The 19459-nt window shown below is 29.2% G+C and overlaps 1 protein-coding gene across 1 annotated transcript; it reads right to left on the reverse strand.

The window, feature by feature from the left end:
• Positions 1–14263: 14263 nt before the first annotated feature.
• LOC106755792 (secoisolariciresinol dehydrogenase-like) lies at positions 14264–15316 on the reverse strand. The gene is made up of 2 exons (XM_014638006.2): positions 15205–15316; positions 14264–15119 (listed from the first exon to the last, which is right to left on the reverse strand). Exons 1-2 carry the CDS (start codon positions 15240–15242, stop codon positions 14357–14359), a joined length of 801 nt encoding a protein of 266 aa, XP_014493492.1. The 5' UTR covers positions 15243–15316; the 3' UTR covers positions 14264–14356.
• Positions 15317–19459: the final 4143 nt, after the last annotated feature.

The raw sequence follows: 19459 nt of genomic DNA on the forward strand, positions 1-19459 counted from the left end.
GAGCGTGAAGCAAGTATGCTTTCATCTGAAGTTGCTTTGGTCTTATATAGAGGAACATCCCATGCAAGAGACGTACATAGCGAGGTATGAGACGTACGTATAGTGGTCAAATCTTCCTAACCAAAAAACCAACATAATTTGTAATACGTCATATATGTTATATATATATATCATTATAAGATACAAAATATATTTTTATTTTTATGATAAAAGTAAATTAAAAGATAACAAATGAAATTTAAAAAATATTTTAAAGAACAATTAAAAGAGAAATATAATCATTAAAAATACAATATAAATAAATACTTTTGTAGCAAGTTAAACTAAAATTGTATTTGTTTATATATTTAACTCTTTTAAAATAATTTATTGAAGTACTGATATGTTAATTGAAACTTAGTAGATCGAGGATGTCAATTTACATGGTCCCAATTTGATGAATGTCAGAATATAAAATCATTCACAAATTCTCAACTACTAATTAGTGGCGTGTTTGGCCAAAAAATAGAAGACAAATGAGAAATGCATTAAATCCGAGTGTTCCATTAGTAGTAGAACTATCATAGCTTCATTAGGGAAGAAAGTGTGGATGTGACCTGATGTTTGTGATACAAATTTAATTTAACAATTACTTGTATATCAATAATATATAAATATTAATAGTTCAAATTTTAGTCAAAATTATATATATATATATTTTTATGCGTTACGACACGTCCCACCTCCCTTCCCAACTGGTTAATTGATATATTAGATAAGATAAGAAGTTCCAATCCAATTACTAACTTAGGATTCTAATACTAAGTCCAAAAAAATAGTATCAAATTCTCCACTCCACAAAATGAGAAAAAGAAAAAGGGTCGGATTTAAATAAGGATTTCTTTCAAACAGAAAAAAAAAATTACGTTTAAAAATATTACATGTTTTTCATAATAAAATCGTTTTTTTGACCACTACTTATCCATAATTATAATTTAACAAAAAATATTTTTATTAATAAAAACTGGATTGTATTACTTTCATAAAATACTTTATAAAAAAAACGTGAATTGTATATTTATTTTTACATTAATAAAGTTTTAAATACACGACAAATATATGAGTAATTTGTATAGTTTCTATTATAAGTTTTTTCTTTTAGTGGGTGTAATGAGTTCTTAAACCCTTAACATACGAAAGTGTATAGAGAAATTAGTATAATTAAAAGACAAATATTTTCACTTTCCTTCTCTTTGTTGACTTTTTAAATAAATTATAAATTTACGTTTATATTTTGTGCTTTGTAGATTTTTTAACAGTACATTTCCTTTTTAAATTGCCACATGTTAGAGGAACGAAGGCCTTAGGAGGAACTTAGTTCAAAGAAGTGTATTTCGTTTTGTTATGAAAGACATTTTAAAGTGGAAAAGTTAATATCTTGAGTAAGACTAGTATGCACACATGCAAGTAAAATAATGCATAAGATTTTGAGAATGTTCTCCATAAAATTAATCATTAATCTTCCAGAAAGATTTTTTTTTTCTTTTTGGTTACATCCCTACACTTTGTATTATTGTTTGGAAGTCCTTCTCTTTATCTATTTTAGAAAACCTCTCCTCCACTTATAAAATATGGTTGAATATTGAATTTTAAGACATCTTTGTGTATATTTGTGAATGTCTCTCTTTTTTTAGAGTGTTTCATCCCTTAGTCTTGGTCAATTCTGGATATAAACAAAGTACATCGGATAAAATTAAGAAATGGATATGGATTTATATACATATAAAATATCTTCATTTGTAAGAGACTTTTTGGAATGATATGACTTATACTTAATGTACTTTCTTTTTTTTCACATACAATATTCAAACAACAACAATATAAATGTTTGAAGACACAATTTTAACTAGACTACTTAAAATCATAAGAAATCAATTCTTTGAATTTTAAAAGATTGTGTATTCTTTAAGATGTCATTTAGAAGTCTTTCAATGAGGTGTGTTTAGAATCAAACTCAAATAAAAGATTAAAAAAAATTAATCTGAAAAACCAATTGATTAAAGTTAAAGATTTTTTTTATTGATTTGAACATTTTTTTTTTAGAATCGGACAGTTCAATTTGATTTGATAATTCAGAACTAATCCAAGTTGAATTGAATTAAAATTCATCATTTAAACATTATTATATTATTTATTATTTTAATCATATAATAGAGATATGTGTATATGAAAAAAAAAATTGTAATGCATCTAACTTAATTCATGATTACAAATATGTGATAAAAGAATAACACGATATTTTTTTACATATAAATGAGGTAGAGGATGAAATGTTACATTATTAAAGTGCTAAAGTAAAAAAAAAAAAAATTATTGGAAGGAACAATATAGAAGAACTCATCTTCATGTTTATTTTTTGAATTTTTGTTAGTACAAGTGTGTACAAGAGGTTTGTCATATCTATGAGAGGTAAATCGTATAGGTTATTTAATATGTATGCTATAATGTATGAATACAATCAAACACAGCTGTTATTTTTTTTTTATCCTTTGTTGACAAAACATAGTATCTTCATGTTTTACTATAGTTCCTTTACCGATAGAAAAAAAAAATAGTAATATATGTATAAACAGATTATTCAATATTATACACAATGTTAAAGAGAGCAAATATTTAATTATGTAGAAAATGAAATTACTTATCATGCTACAACATTAAGTTTATCGTGTAAAAAATATTACATCTAATAGATATGCTAGTTTGGAAAATCATCGTGTTTCACTAATTTCAAAGGTTAAACATCTCTTAACGAATTCAAATCCTAGAAATCTTAGAGGACACCCAAATGAAAGGAAATGTGATCAAGTATCATTTTAATTAATTCTTTGCAATGAAATAACATTAATAACACATTTTTCAATTTAAAAATTGTAAGGACTTCAATTTTTATTCTAATATAAATAGAATTAAAAAAAAAGCAGATCCTAGTTCATTTTATAAACAGTTTTCTCCTCTAGAAACATATTCTCCAAATTCTCTATCTTCTCACTACACCATCTCAAAATTTAACCGTTCAATTGTTGATCAGGAAGTTCCTGAGCGATCCTTGAGCTGAGAGCTACGTTTTAGACCGATCAATTTCCAATTCGGTGTAGGTAAGTCAATTTCCCTCTTTTCCATGAGTTATTGAATTGTGATCATGCAATTTTCTCCGTTGCATGTTATGAGCGATCTTTTTCTTACATTCTCAACTCAAGATTCTTGCTTAAGAACTAATCTCCATCACCAATTGGTAGTTCGTAGGATCCTGTGAAATTTCCTTGTGAGGCAAGCTAGGCGTTAGGGTTCCTGTGAGTTGAACTGTTCAACCTAGAGGTAAGGGGAGTTGGGTTTTTGGACCATTTGCTTAGTGAATTCAGCATGCATGAAATAAATTTCAGTGTAAAGTAAGAAATATAACCTGTATGGAAAATTGGGTGATGTATAGTATTACTGTTTGAACTGAATTTAGGTTATGTATGTATGTGATCATGTGTTGTTTAATTTCTCAGTTGTGATTTTGTAACTTGTGATCATAAGTGGTATGTGTTTGATGAAAATGTTGAATTGAGGTGAGGGGATTAAGTGAATCCTGTTAGATAGAATCCTAAGTAGAAAGTTAAGTGAATTATAGTGTTTTAGGCTATTTTAGAGGAACTAGAGTAGTCAAAATTAGAATCAGGGGTTACAGATAGTCCTAGCCAGTTTAGACAACTTAGGTAAGTCATATGTGACTTGTAGGAAGTGATAAAATAGTTCAAAACAACTTCTAATTGGTAAATTCAAATTCAGCACCCTAAGTTCATCAAATGGAAGACTTAGAAGGGAAATTGATGCATAAACACTAAATTATGGGATTAAGAATGCTTAGAACCAGTTAGACAAGTATAATTAATCATATAGATCAAGTTGAGAGTGTTAGAAACTCATTAAAGTGTCTTAGATGCACCAAAACCAGAAAAATAAGGTTTCTGTCAAATACTGATAAGAATAATCGATTATCTCACTTGATAATCGATTATTCTAGTCAGAATGTCATGTTTTCTTCAAAGTTCACGTAAATAATCGATTATCATATGTAATAATCGATTATTGTTGTCAGGAAATCATCCAGGACAATTTTGGGTGGTTTTCGGGATTCCAGGTATCATTTCTGGACTTTCTTTAGGTCGTTTTGAGGTTTTTGACCCTTCCAGAACTGTTGGTGATGGTTTCAAAGTCATTTTCCTTGTCTAAGTATGAGTTCACTGGGTTTTGTGTTGTTTAGTGGTCCTTTTAGAACTATTATTGTCTGGTAGTGTACATGGAATGATTTCATACAACTTTTGATGACTTGTTGGGTTGTTTGTGGTCTTTTGAAGTGTAATTAATATTATATATATGTTGTATGCAATGTAAAAGTGAAAAGTATGGTTATTGGACGTAATTCCATGATCCTCAAGGGAGGTTACATGGTGGTGCCCTGTAGTTCGTTTTGATTGACCGTATGAATGACCGGAGTGTCCTTATGGGGTTTATCCTGACATTCTAATGATCATTCATGCTCAAGTAGAGAGTGATGAGTCATGTGGTTAGAATAGCAGGAGGTCCTAGTCTTGGGTGCTTCTAGTATGGCCCAAGGTGAGTTATAACGGACTTACACCTGTGTGTGGAGTAAGGGTGAAACCCATGGCAATGCCTTTGCAAAGCAATAGAGGTCACCACAAGTGCACAAACCCCTGGAACTCGATATTTCATACTAGTCTCGATGGTCAAATCACGTGGTCGGTTATTGGTAACAAAATAACGTATTCGCTTTTAGTATATGTTGTGTTAGGGTCCTTTGCATGCTATGTGTGATTGTCTAACATGTTTTTATACCTAGCTCACCCTTGCTTGCTTGTGTTGTTAGTGTATGTTTTCTTTTGCGATGATCATCCACTTGGATGTGAGCAGATGTTGAGGAAGTTCCCTTGGAGCAAGTGCTGGGAGGCGAGGACAACGTTACAACTTAGTTTCCTCTAGAATTCTTTAGCTAGGCTGTATTATTTTGAAATACTTTAGTGTACTTATCTCGCGTCATTTTGAAGGACTTCTTGGTTTTTAAAACATTTAAATTTATGGTTATTTTAGGATAATTGTAAGAAAATTTTATTCCTTGTAATTTTTCTATTGTATTGTAAATGTAAGGACTCTTAAATATAGTTTTCAGCTGTACTTTTGGGATGTTACAAAAACAAATTGAGAAATCAAATATTTGACCTAGTTATATATAAAATCAATCCATTTGTAATTTTAGCATTAATCATTCATGACCTATTTTTCTAATAATATGTAACTTACCTCAACCTATCTGATTATAATTATAATGGTTTTCGTTAGTCCAATGCAACTAGGAGATTGATTGGAGATTTATTTATAAAGGATAATGATACTTGATAACATTTTTTTACAACATTTGAACATCATCTACGTGTCATTTTGTGATTGACCCAAAATTACTTCACAATCAATAATAATAATTATAAATACCACTGTGAAACAATCACAAAATAGCACGTAGATAATGTTCAAATATTGTAAAAAATTGTTGTCTAAATATCATTATCTTTTTTGTGTATCTTCAAAATAACAACAACTAATGAGTAAAGACAAAATCAAATTTTCTTTTATTCCATTAGAAATTTTACTGGTATTTTCACTAGAAAAATTACAATACTTTTATAAAGTGTTTTTATATTCTAATCAATATCTCATTATAAATTTCATATCTATCTTCTTTCGATTTGCTTCTCTTTTCTTAGTTTATTGTAAAAAATTATTAAAAAATGAGAATGAATTGTTGAATGACAAATGTCAAAACAGTATGATAGCAATTGGTCAAAATTGTCATTTGGAGATTATAATTCCCTGGAGAAGAGTGATATATAGAATACCATTAGGAAACGTGATTGTGATATGACTTCTGCTGCAATTACTTTTCATCATTACTCTAAAATCTCACGAGATGATTGTTCTTCATTGACTGCCACCAAGAATCTTCACTCCTATTTTCCATTGCATTTTTTTATATCACTCCAATTAAAATTATTTTTGTTAGCAGTTACTTTTAGCGGTTGTAATTAATAAATCATTAAAAATAATATAAAACATTCAAACTTATTAGAGAATGGAATTTTTCTCATCTAAATCCATCAAATGATATTCTTAAAGTTACACTAGTACAAAAATCATATTTTATGATGTACAAAAATCATATTTTATGACGTACAAAAATAAACTATGATGTACATAGTTTTGTACGTTATGATAGGTCTACATATTTTATGACGTAGCAAAAATTTACGTTATCTAAACATATTATGACATTGTTTCTAAAATCAGTTCATTTTTTTTATATGAATATTGGAGAAAATTGTTTCGAATTCATATTGAGTAAAATTATGGTTAAAATACCTTTTTAGTCCCCAAGTTCGAATCGAAATTTTCGTTTTGTCCCCGGTTTCAAAAATGAAGCCCTTTGGTCCCCATGTTTTCAATTTTGAGTGCAATCGGTCTCTTCCGTTAAGTAGATGCTAACGGTGTTAACTTTTCTTCTCTCTCCTCTGCTATTCCTGACACTTCTTTTTCTCTCTCATATTTCTCTTCTCTCCTATTTTTTATTTTTTATTTTTTATTTTAGGTTTAATACCTATTTTGGTCCCTCCTTTTTTTAAAAGTTCACTTAAGTCCTACCTTTTGCAAAAATTGGTCAAAGTGATCCTTTTTGCTAACGGCGTTAACTTTCTTAACGGCACAGCTGCCAGGTGGCTAATATTTGCTGAGGTGTAACGTTTTGGCTGTGCTAGCACTGTTGTGTGTTTTAAAAAAAAAAATTAATTATGACATGGAATTTAATAAAATTAGGTTTAAATTAAAAATTGAATTTGGGGTTAAGTGGGGGTAATTAATTAAAAATCTCATTAAGAACCTTAATTGTTTCTGGAAATCTAAAATTGAAAAAGATCCCCAATCTAAATCCTAAGAACCCTAGAACCAGAAACTTGGGGAAGAAATTCCGCTGACGAGATTTCGTGGTTAATGGTTCTAGGGTTCTTTCTGTCTAAAGAAATATTCTTTCTTCATAAGTTAAGTTGGGTTGATCTTGGTAAGTCACGATGACCATCTCAATGTTCATGTGCAGATTACAATCCATGATAAACATTCCCTGCAGTGGGAAAAAACTGAACTTTAGACAAATTGAGAAAGAGAAAGTAGTGGTTGTAATGGAAGCCACAGGGGCAGGGAAGTCAAGGCTGTCGATTGACATAGCCTCATGTTTTCCATCAGAAATCATAAACTCAGACAAAATTCAAGTCTACCAAGGTCTCGACATAGTCACAAACAAAATCCCAGAGGAAGAACAACNTGGGGTGCACCACCACTTACTGGGAACAATAAACGTGGGGTTGACGACATGTTCCGTAAGGGAATGGTGGAGGAGCTGCGACCCTTTTATAGTCCCGACGGGGACTACTCAAGAGGGATTAGAAGAGCCATTGGGGTTCCTGAATTTGACGAGTATTTTCGGAGGGAGGAGTTTGTGGATGAGGAAACAAAGCAGAGGTTGTTGGAAACAAAGCAGGTTTCTGGTTTTAGGGTTCTTAGAATTTAGATTGGGAATTTTTTTCCATTTTAGATTTCCAGAAACAATTAAAGTTCTTAATGGGATTTTTAATTAATTACTCCCCAATTAACCCCAAATTCAATTTTTAATTTAAACATAATTTTATTAAATTCCACGTCACAATTAATTATTTTTTTTAAAACACACAAACAGTGCCAACACAGTCAAAGCTTTACACCTCAGCAAATATTAGCCACCTGGCAGCTGTGCCGTTAAGAAAGTTAACGTCGTTAGCAAAAAGGACCACTTTGAACAGTTTTTGCAAAAGATAGGACTTAAGTGAACTTTTGAAAAAAGGAGGGACCACTTTGAACAAACCCTCCCAAAGGAGGGACCAAAATAGGTATTAAACCTTTATTTTATTTTATTTTATTTTGTTTTATTATTTTTAGTTTACTTTGATTTAGTTTAGTTCTTTATCTGATTTGAGTTGATTTTTTATATTCTTTTTGAAAAAAAAATAATAAAAAAATAATAATAATAAAAAAAAGAGGCACGTGAGTAATTTTCTTTTGAGAAAAAAATCGTTCCTTTATCAGCATACGGGGGCACTGACTACAGGATCAACAGAATCCATCACGTACTGCAGGCATTTCCCCTGACCACTACCTGAGGAAAAACCCGTAACGACCGAAGGAGATTTTCGGTTTATGATTCCCAATTCACTTCACACACTCCGGCTAGCTACATCACACACACGACGCCTGGTTACGGAGGGGATCATCCAATCCACTGCACTTATTATCCCCAGCAAGAAAGCCATCATCTCCTCCATCACAGATACACAAAAGAGAAGAAACAAAAGACAGAGAAAACGGCCAAGGGAAGGAAGGAGGTGGTCGGAGGTGCTAGGCTGACAATAGCAAACGAACTACAAGAGGTAGGTATTGTCTTGCTCATTAGCGTCGTCATGCTCCAATCTAGTAAGCCTGCTGCATTGTGTTCTTCGTTTCATGTTTGTTTTTGCTCTGTTTAAGTATGGTTGTTGTGCTACTTTTCCCTTTATCCATCATTATCTTCGACTGAAATTGACAAGCTATCATCAAATGAAAAATATTATCGAATAATCACAAACCCAAAGCCATCTAAAACACGTACAAGATCACAAACACAAAATCACTGCCAAGCAACTCTGTCTCACTGAATGACCGAATCAAAGATGGAAGTCGAGAAAATGGGAGATGGCATTCTCTGAGGCTTATTGCTGGGAACTATTGTTGGGGGAGTGAGGTTGTTACTCGCAAAACAAGGATTCTTGTTGTGGTATACAATACATCCAACAATGAACTTTCTCGAACTCGGACGATGGTCAAGAACGCCATTGTTCAGGTCTACGCAATGCCCTTCAAACAGCGATATTTGCAGCATTACGGTGTCGACATTGGTCGCAAGAAAAAGATTGCAGCTGCCAAGAAGAAAGGAGAAGATGGCGGTGGCTTCCCCGAAATCGAAGAAGAAGGGGATTTCCCCGTTTGCAAGTGCGAATGAGAGAGGAGGAGAATCCCGTGTGATCCTCAAGGGATTTGGCCGCGATGAAGAAGGGCTTTTGTGGACGACATTGAGGGCAATAGATCTCGTCGGCGGTGGGGAGAAAGCGTCTCGGGGTGCGACGGTGCTGGTCTGGCGAGATGCACGCTTTGGCGGCGTCTTTGGCGATTGAGATGGTGGTCGTTGGCGACGCTTTTGGTGGTGTCGCAGTGACCGTGAGGTGGCATCCGGTGTCGCGGTTTGGCTGGTGGAAGATGGAGGGGACGTCTTTTGGGAGAGAAGTCTGAGGATGGGTTTGGAGTTCTCTTCGAATGAGAACCTCCTAGAGGGTTTGGGGGTGAGGAAACCCTAGGGTTTCTGAAGAGGGGGATTGGGCCTGGGTTTGTTTTTTTTTATTTTATTTTATGTTATAATGATGTTGTAACGGTGAGAGAGAGAAGAGAAATAAGAGAGAGAAAAAGAAGTGTCAGGAATAGCAGGGGAGAGAGAAGAAAAGTTAACGCCGTTAGCATCTACTTAACGGAAGGGACCGATTGCACTCAAAATTGAAAACATGGGGACCAAAGGGCTTCTTTTTTGAAACCGGGGACAAAACGAAAATTCCGATTCGAACTTGGGGACTAAAAAGGTATTTTAACCTAAAATTATCTATGTTCACTTAAGAAGTCTATTAAAAAAGAAATAACTCTAATGAATGTGAACATATATAATTTTACTCAATATTCGAAACAATTTTCTTCAATATTCATATAAAAAAATGGACTGATTTTAGAAACTGCATCATAATATGTTCAGGTTATCATGACGTAAATTTTTGCTACGTCATAAAATGTGTAGACCTATTATAGTGTACAAAACTATGTACGTCATAGTTCGTTTTTGTACGTCATAAAATATGATTTTTGTACTAGTGTTAATTACTGTTTTAAAGACTGAAATTCAGTTATAGTTTTGTTTATAAAAGGTTTTTGGAACTGTGGAAAGAAGATTTAAACTATCTTAAATTTTGATTTTTAGGTAAGATGAGATTATTGAGTGTAATAGTAACATAATTCTTTTATTATAGATGTCTAAGAAAAATATGGCTTACTGAATGGCTTGAAAGATTAATAGTTTGTATTAGAATCTTGTCATCAATTTTATGGTCAACACTAATATTTTGATTTCAAATAACATCGGGTTAATATTTTTTATTTAAGTTATTTTCTTTTTTAGAACCTTATTCCATCGGTTTTATCTTTAAGATATACTTCAAATCATGAAAGAAAGAAAAATAATATTTAAACCGTCCGAGTTTTAAGTGATTTGAAATTGTTATATGTAATATAAATAAGAATAAATATAATGGACCTGAGTGAGTCACTTAAAATCTGAGACCATGTTTGCTTGGACAAGACAATATGAGATCAAGAATCATGAGTTTCATAGTATTAAAGATACAATTCCGATAATACTTGTATAAAAAACTTAAGAATGATGCCTTTGGTTGGTTGGGCTCGTGTCTAGAAGATTTATAAAAGGCCCAATTAGAATATTACATTTGATCGGGGTCTAATCACCAAAGGCAACTTCTTCCTCTACTTTCATATATTAATTTCTTCCTGTATTCTTATATAAAGAAAGTCTTTTCCTTTTATTTATTTTTTAATTTGTAGAATTCAAAAATTAAAAAAAATGACTTCTAGAAAAACTTATACATTTAGAATATCAATTTTGCTAATATGACAAATGTATTATTTTCTATTATCAATTTCTAAAATAATTATACATAAATTTTTCATGAAGAAAAATCATTTCAAAAATTATTCTTAATTACTTTGAAAATTAATTAAATATTTATTGAAATAAATGCAATAAATTATTTTTTATTTATTTATTGTAGCTAAATCAATATATAGTTAAATACATTTACATGACATGAATAATGAGATGACATGAATAATGAGATAGATGTGTAGTATGAAATTTTATTTTAATATGTCTAATTTCATTATGTCCTCTTTAAACCTTTGTGAGATTAAATAATAATAAAGATCTTTTTTTTTAGAAAATATACTTGAATCATATATGTCACGAAAACATTCAACGTCACAAATTCTACTAAAATTGAAAATCATTTAAAGAGTGAGACTTATGTGAGAAATGTGTACATGAAACCTTTTGTAAACTAATTTTTAGTGAACAGATCAATACGACCATGAAGTTTGTATTAGTATGTTCTATAAACAGAAGTTTACTCTTAACTCTTTCTTTAACAATCAATAACTTGATGTTTATATGTTTAGACTTTGTTAAATTTTTATTCTTATTTGAAACTATAACTATTTGATGGCCAAGTCAAGACGAACAAGGACAAAGTTAAGTCAAGTCATCCCAAGTTGAAGGTCGAGATGAGTTGACCCATTATGATGAGCGATCTAAGTCAACACCCTATTTATGGACGAATTGAGCCTACCCGTATTGAAGTCAAGCTGAGTAGGCCCGGGTCAAAGTCTAACCGAGTCAACCCAAACCAAAGGTTGAAGTGAGTTGACTCGAACTAAAGGTCGAGCCAAGTCAACTTTAGTCTAAGGTCAAGCTGACCCGAGTCGATTCAATCAATGTAGAAGGTCAGACCTAATTGATCTAATTTGAATCTTAGTGAGTCGACTTGGACCGTAAATCAAAACCAATCATTACCTTAAAATAAAAACTAATTGTTTTATCAAATAAGAAAATTGAAACCTAAGATTTTTTTTCATATTTACACACTATTTAATGAAATGAATGCAATTATAAATAATTCAAATATTAATAAGCATTTCAATTTCTTGAAATTATTGAAATTCCTTATCCAAACATAATATTAAGGTTTTAAGTTGAAAATTGTGTTAATCTATTATAAATGAGCTCAAATTACATTTTATATAATTACTCTTTAGTGAATCCTCTATTGAAAGATCCATACAAGTAAAATACAAACAAATCTAATTTCTAAATATCAATAATAGTTTAACCTTTTAGACCAACACATACTTTATCGAGAAAATTCTTTGATAATCTATTTGTTTTTTATTTTAAAGAGATGTTAAAATAATATATATATATATATATATATATATATATATATATATATATATATAAAGTTCGACAGGAGGACCTAATCTTCACATATTAAATGTCTAATAACTTTGAAATAAATGATCACACAAATTAATTGAACAGTGCTTAATATTTTTTAGTTTGCATAATAATAATAATATATGTCTTTAATATTTTTAGTACACTTAGCCTTTGTTGGTTTGGAGTCATGGTACTGTTTACAAAGATTAGCACGGATCAATTTGAGACTGAAACGTTGTTCGCTTGTACTGATTATATTGTTTTAAGCATCTCACTATTTTGGTAAGATTTACGAAGATTTAGATTGAAAAGTCGTATATACCCCTTTCACTGAAGTAGTGGGTTGAAGAAGAGATCTTTATGCGTTCGGTTTCACTGAAGAGCATATCCGGTTACAAGTTTTGGAAGAATTTGCAAAGAAGCATATTCGGATACAGACTTGCATATCCGGTTCCAAACGCGTGCATCTATGAGCTTATTGAAATTTTTTTCTCTCTGACAACCAAGGAACGTTGGCAATAGGAAAAAAAAACTGAAAAAGGTTGAATGGAGACTTGTGAGTGTGGTTTATTATATATATATATATATATATATATATATATATATATATATGAATGTATTTTGTTTAATTATAATTATTTATTTTTTCAAATTATAATTTCTTTACTTCTTAAAAATTATTTTTAATAGTTATTTTTAAATTTTTTTTTATAAATATTTTTACAATTAAATATAACACTAACGAATAACATTTTATATTATTTTAATAACTAGGGACATTTTGGTAATCTTTAATTTCTACGAATTAAACAAATGTTTTAAATTTATCTCACCAATCAAATCTCACACTAATTCTCACAAACTTTACTCTCAAATCCACTCAAATTCATTCAAATCATCTCTCCCAAATCTTCATCGAACAGAGCCTTAGTTAGGTTTTAAGTTTATAATAAATTTGAATATGTTTAGTTGAGTCTTCAATAATTTGTTGTGTAATTTTGTGTGATATAGGACCTAATCATTTCACCATTAAATATCTAATGACTTTTTAGATAAATGATCACAACAAATAATTGAACCGTACTTCATATTTTTAATTTTCGTAATAATAATAATATATGTCTTTAATATTTTTTAGTAGACTTAATTAGGTTTTAAGTCTATGATAAATTTAAATATGTTTAGTTGAGTCTTCAATCAATTTTTGTTGTCTAATTTTATAATTTTTAATTGAAATTTTTTAGTCTAAATGTGTTAACTTGGTAATATTATCATTTCATTTTACTTCATTTTTGTATTATAATTTTATAATCTTATAATTTAATTATTTTATTATTTTATAAATTTATAATTTTACTATTATACAATAGTATATGGTGATAACTATGTGAGATGAAGGGATACGATAATAAACATATTCCTCACTTAACAAAATAAAATACAAAACAAGAACTTAAAACTTTTTAATACTTAATAAATCATAAAAGTTTATTAAACTTATATAATTATTTCTAATCAAGAAGGGTTTCAATCATATTTTTCAATCCCTTCTTTCAATAATGAATAATGATATATTATGATACATAATACAATTTTTTTTAACATACATATTATTGCAGTGATAAAATAATCATAAAAAATTGTATTTATAAAAGAATAGTAAATGATAATATTAAACGAAAATAAAAAATTTACTTATTAAAATATCATTATTCCTCAATCATTCCTCTAACTTTACTAATAACAACAAATTTCTTGAGTAACATTACAAATAAGTGATCCTAAAGCTCTATATGTAGCATAATTGAAAAAAATATATATAAAAAACAACACTCTTATTTTAGAAAAAATACAAATGCAAAAATGGTAACATTTAGAGTGAGGTTTATAAAATGATATTTTAACAATTCCTTTTTAATAACTTTTTGATAATAAAATACGTATCATTGTTTTATTAATTTGTTTGAATTTATTTTAAAAATATATTTGAAATAGACTATAAAAAAATAATTGTTAAAGAGAGTTATCCAATATCTATTGCCCTCTCTCTTCACATATGTTGGGCAGGAATAGTTTCTGAACAGTCGTCATCAACCAATGCTTTTACTGAGACTGCCAAGGAGAAAATCCTGCATTTGTAATGGAGAATCCTCCATCTAACACAAGATTGTGACCACTAACATACTTAGACTCAGCCAAATAAGCAACAGCTTCGGCCACATCCCTGGTCACAAGATAAGAACCTTTTAGGTTCGAATAAGCCTCACCAACTCCTTCTTCATCAAGATTGAAATACTCATTCAACATCGGTGTGGCAACCAGATAAGGCGATACACTGTTCACCCGAATACCGAATTGTCCAAGCTCCACCGCAGTGTTTTTCGTCAGCCCCACAAGCCCATGTTTTGAACTGGTGTAGGCATGTGTAGCACCTCCACCTATGCATCCTGCAACACTAGCTGTGTTAATTATGCAACCCCTTTTTGCAGGAATCATCACCCTTGCCGCGTGCTTTGTTCCTAGAAATGGACCAACCATGTTCACTCTTATCACTCTCTCAAACTCAGACTTTGTGTTGTCCAATATGCTTCTTTTGAACTCATCCAATTGACCAGCGTTATTAACCATGATGTCCAGTTTCTCGTACTTGGAAACAGCTACATTGACGCAGTTTTCAACGTCTTCTTCCTTTGTAACGTCACAGTGAACATATATAGCAGATTCTAACTCATTGCAGAGAGAAAGACCCAAATCGTCTTGAATATCAGCTATCACCACATGAGCTCCGTGCTTAGAGAAGAGTCTTGCGGTGGCCTCACCTATGCCGCTGGCACCACCAGTGATAATCGCCACTTTCCCCTCAAGCCTGCAAAATCATTGTGTGAAACTCGTAAAAATCAAAGAATAAGAACTTCTCTACGTAGAAATATAAAATTGTAATAACAATTTACCTTCTGACAGTGGCAGCAGCTGAGTTGACACTTGCCATGGATGTGTTTTTTTTTTTCTGAATTGCAGAAGAAAGATGAATATATGAATGTTTATATATAGCTATACTGAGATGAACTTGCTCCTCTCGTTATATAGCTGCGTTCCCTGCAAAGGTACGTAAAGATTCTTGTTACGGAAGTGTTAAAAATGTAAACCACTAGATGTTATAAATTTTTGTGATCTTTTATATTTTATGAGATTTCTTTTACGAATATTTTGTTTCTTGGATTTTACAAACTTAAAGGAAAAATTATAGAAAACTCATTTTAATAAATTTTTATAAAAAATTAAAAAATCTTGCAAAATTCAAAGAATTTAAGTAATAACTCTTAATTATATAAAAAATAATCTTGAATTGGATTAATTATATCATAGAAATCGTTTAAGTATTTTTTTTAGACTTTTGCTACTTTTGTTCCGACATAATGAAGAAAAAAAAAACCTACTTATTGTATCTACTTTTTTAGACTTTTGGATCTAGTCTCTTTCCAAACCGAAAAGTTTGATTGAATTAAAAGTTACAACCAAGTCAACTCGAACAAAATTAGTTATTGTATTTAAATACAATTTAGAATTATTTAATAACCAACATGTATATATATGAGTATGTTTCTTGAAACTTGTTTTATAATTTGATTGTATTTTATTTATAATATATTTATATTTATTAAAATAAGATAACAAACTTGTATTATAGTTTTTATTGATACAATTATATATATAATTCGTTTATAAATATATGAATATAGAAATCATACAAAATTCATGGCATATCTGATAACATATTATTATAAAATATTTAACTACTTTTTTTTGAAAAATCCTTTAAATTCTTTTGTAAAATTATGTTTACAATTCCTTTAAAAAAATATTTTACAATTTAAAAAAATTGCTTATTAATTTTACAATGATGAAACTTCAAAATCTTATCTTTTTGAAGTGGAAAACATTGGTTGTTAATTGATTCAAATTTTACATTAAATTTAGATAATGGAAGTCTTTTTGTAATGAATGTTAAATTAGAGTTATTCAGCTAATGAGAAAAATAGAATTTTATCTTCAATTTTAATAAACATGAGGTGTATTTTGAGTTAATCAAAATTTAATTGTTTATACTAACACAAAAATTATCTTCCATGTTAAATTTACTATGATACTTTGTGTTAGTATTAACACAAAGTAGTAAATTTAATTGTTAAATTTGAAATAGGTTAAGAATCAAAGCTAAAAAATCTTTCATTTTTATCTCGTCTCAATATGCTTCATATAGGGAATAGAAGTATAAAGTTGAAAAGAATTAGTGTCACAATCTTTCCTTACACTTATGTTAGTTCAAAATTTTGCCACAAAATCGTTATTACATATAACAACTTCACCTATTTCAAATTTTGTGAAGAAGCCGTCCACATTGTCTCATACCATATAATTTATAGGTCAATTGTCCATTTTCATAATAAATGAAACAACCCATTAAAATGGACGTATCATAAAAATATCATTATATTTATTATAATCATGACAATATAAAATAAAAAACAATTTTTTATTTTAGTTACTCTTAACCGACATAATTTCTCTATTTTGTGCTACTCATAAAAAGATGAAATCAAAATAAAAATCTTTTAAGTTGATTAACACAAAATCCAAAGTAAAAAATACATTATGCATAAATTACAGTTCTAACTAATAAAAGAAAAATCACATTTTTAATCTAGGTATAGGACATCCATCTTTAGGTCAATTCTCTCCAAATTTAATCAGCATTAACTGCTCATTTACCGACTCATTTCCCTGTGCTTCTAGTATTCATTGTCACGTTTATAATGTCTTTTACGTTTGTTGATGTCAGAAGTTTTACTTTATCGTTATAAAAATGATGATAAACTTCTTATAAATGATTGAAACAATCTCACAGTATATCTCATTATTTTCTTCCCTACCATGTTCTTTTTCGTCCTTACATTACTCTTCCAATCTTTATCTTTATCTCAAGTGAATGTGTGCAAAACATTCTTACGCTTAAAAAACTTGAGATTTAAGTATAAGAATATATATCTAATCAATTAATAATTCATACCTTAAATTTTATCTGTAATTTTTTAATTATTTTATCTAAATATGCCTAAATCAATTGTTCAAATTGTTTCACACAGAAGGCCAAGATTGTTAAAATCTCCTATGTGGAGATTTCTATATTTAACACATGGTACTATTTTTTTTCATTAAAAAAATAATTTTTTTACCACATTTAAATTTTTTACATTAATTTGATATTATATTTTTATAATCATTTTATTATTATGTTTTGTGTCAAATAAATCTAAAATACATCATGATACTAAAAGTTTTACCAAAAATAAGTAGAAATGTGAATGGTGAAGTGTGAAAATGAGTGTAGAAGGCTAATTTTTAAAAATTGCCATTTATAGATTATGTTTCCGTGAAGAACAGTGATACGTAGAAAACAAGTAGGGAACGTAATCGTGATGGGACTCGTGCTGCTATTACCTTTCAAGCACTTGGCTTTGTTTCCTAACGTCCTATCACATCGCGTGGTAGTACCCAAACTTAAAATTTCAGAAGGACTATATATTTTAACAATATTTTTTAATAATTTTTTGAAAATAGAATATATATCATTATTTTATTATTTATTTAAAACGAATCAATCAATTTGTTATGGATACGTTATCTAAAAATTATTAAAAAAATGTTATTGAAAAAAAAATTTCGATTCCAAAATCTCATTAGTCATTGTTCTACAGTCACACAATTTTTAAACTTCAATCTTCTATTTTTTATTTTCATCTTCGTTTTTATTCTAAATATTTTGCAAGTGTTCTATTCAGCAGATAAGTTTTCTTCATTTTTCTTATAAAGTCAATTAAATATTTTGTAAACATTTTCACAAATTTATAAAATGTTTATAATCTCTAAATTTTGAGATATTTATTTTCTTTCTAAGTGTTTATTCTCTTTAACTAGATAAAGTGTGCATATATAAAAGAAACTCAATCCTTCATGTAAGCAAAATAATAAATTAATGAAAATATAATTAATATATCTTGTACTATTTATATTTACAATTTATAAACTTTTTTATCTATATGGACATAAGTTCGTTAGCCTAATACTTATTATTCTCTAAATCATTATAGCTAATCATAAATTATTCTTATATGATGTTTCATTCATTAATGAACTAAATATATATCACTATTTTAACATATGCTTATTATTATTATAGTTAATCATGAGTTATTCTTATATGAATATAAATGGACTAAATATATGTCAGAATTCTAACATATACTTATTTAAGAACGAGACCTATATTGATGCTTCCGACGAGATTTATATTAATATGATCGAGAGGTAATTAATAAGCTATCTATCACTGTATTTGCTCAAATTGTTCCTACATTTTGGATTTTAAAAATTCATTTTTCCTTTTCTGTGGCTGAGTTTCGAATATTTAAAAATATTTTCCGATACCTTTCACAACTTATTTTTTTATCACTCTTTTCATCTCATTTATTCTATAAAAGGTATTAAAAATTTGAAAAATTGTATTAGTTTAATTATAATACCGGTAATCACTTTCACGTAATTCAATTAACTTACTTAAATTCCTTTTCCATATAAGAAGAAAAAAAAATGATGTGATACATTGATAAGATAATAAAAGAAAATCATTATGACCCAGTAAAAAGGAATATTGAAATGATTAATACTACTTTTTCATTTTCCAGACGATCCCACATTTTGTTGACAATTAGGTATTTCGTACTAGTGTAATCAATGATAATGATGCATATTTAGTTTTTCTCTCGTAAGAAAAATATCATTTCTAATAAACATGTGTATCACCAATCACATATATTAAAAATAAAAGATAACATAGCATAAAAGGTCATCAATTATATATATAATAGGTAATTAATTGGAATTTTGTTCTAATTAATCTTTTTAGGGTTAAATATGTTTTTAGTCCCTGTCTTTTGGGGCGATTTTGGTTTTAGTCCATTTTCAAACTATGGTATAATTTAGTCCTTCAACTTTAGAAAACTCTGGTTTTAGTCTTTTTTGCTAATTTTTTTTAACTTTATTTATTGTTTCAAGCACGTTTCTTAGTTAACATTGAAGCAAAAATGTGTCAAACAGTGTAAACAATCCAAATGCTATAATGAAACGTGTTTGAAACAACAAATAAAG

Source organism: Vigna radiata, chromosome 2 (genome assembly GCF_000741045.1).
Source record: "Vigna radiata var. radiata cultivar VC1973A chromosome 2, Vradiata_ver6, whole genome shotgun sequence".
In the NCBI taxonomy this organism is placed as follows: Eukaryota; Viridiplantae; Streptophyta; class Magnoliopsida; order Fabales; family Fabaceae; genus Vigna; species Vigna radiata.

Bases quoted from the DNA above. Each gene is read 5' to 3' on its own strand.
- LOC106755792 (XM_014638006.2), bottom strand. From the start codon at position 15,242: ATGGCAAGTGTCAACTCAGCTGCTGCCACTGTCAGAAG. The intron at 15,120-15,204 runs GTAAATTGTTAT...ATGATTTTGCAG, and splicing joins GCTGCTGCCACTGTCAGAAG to GCTTGAGGGGAAAGTGGCGA.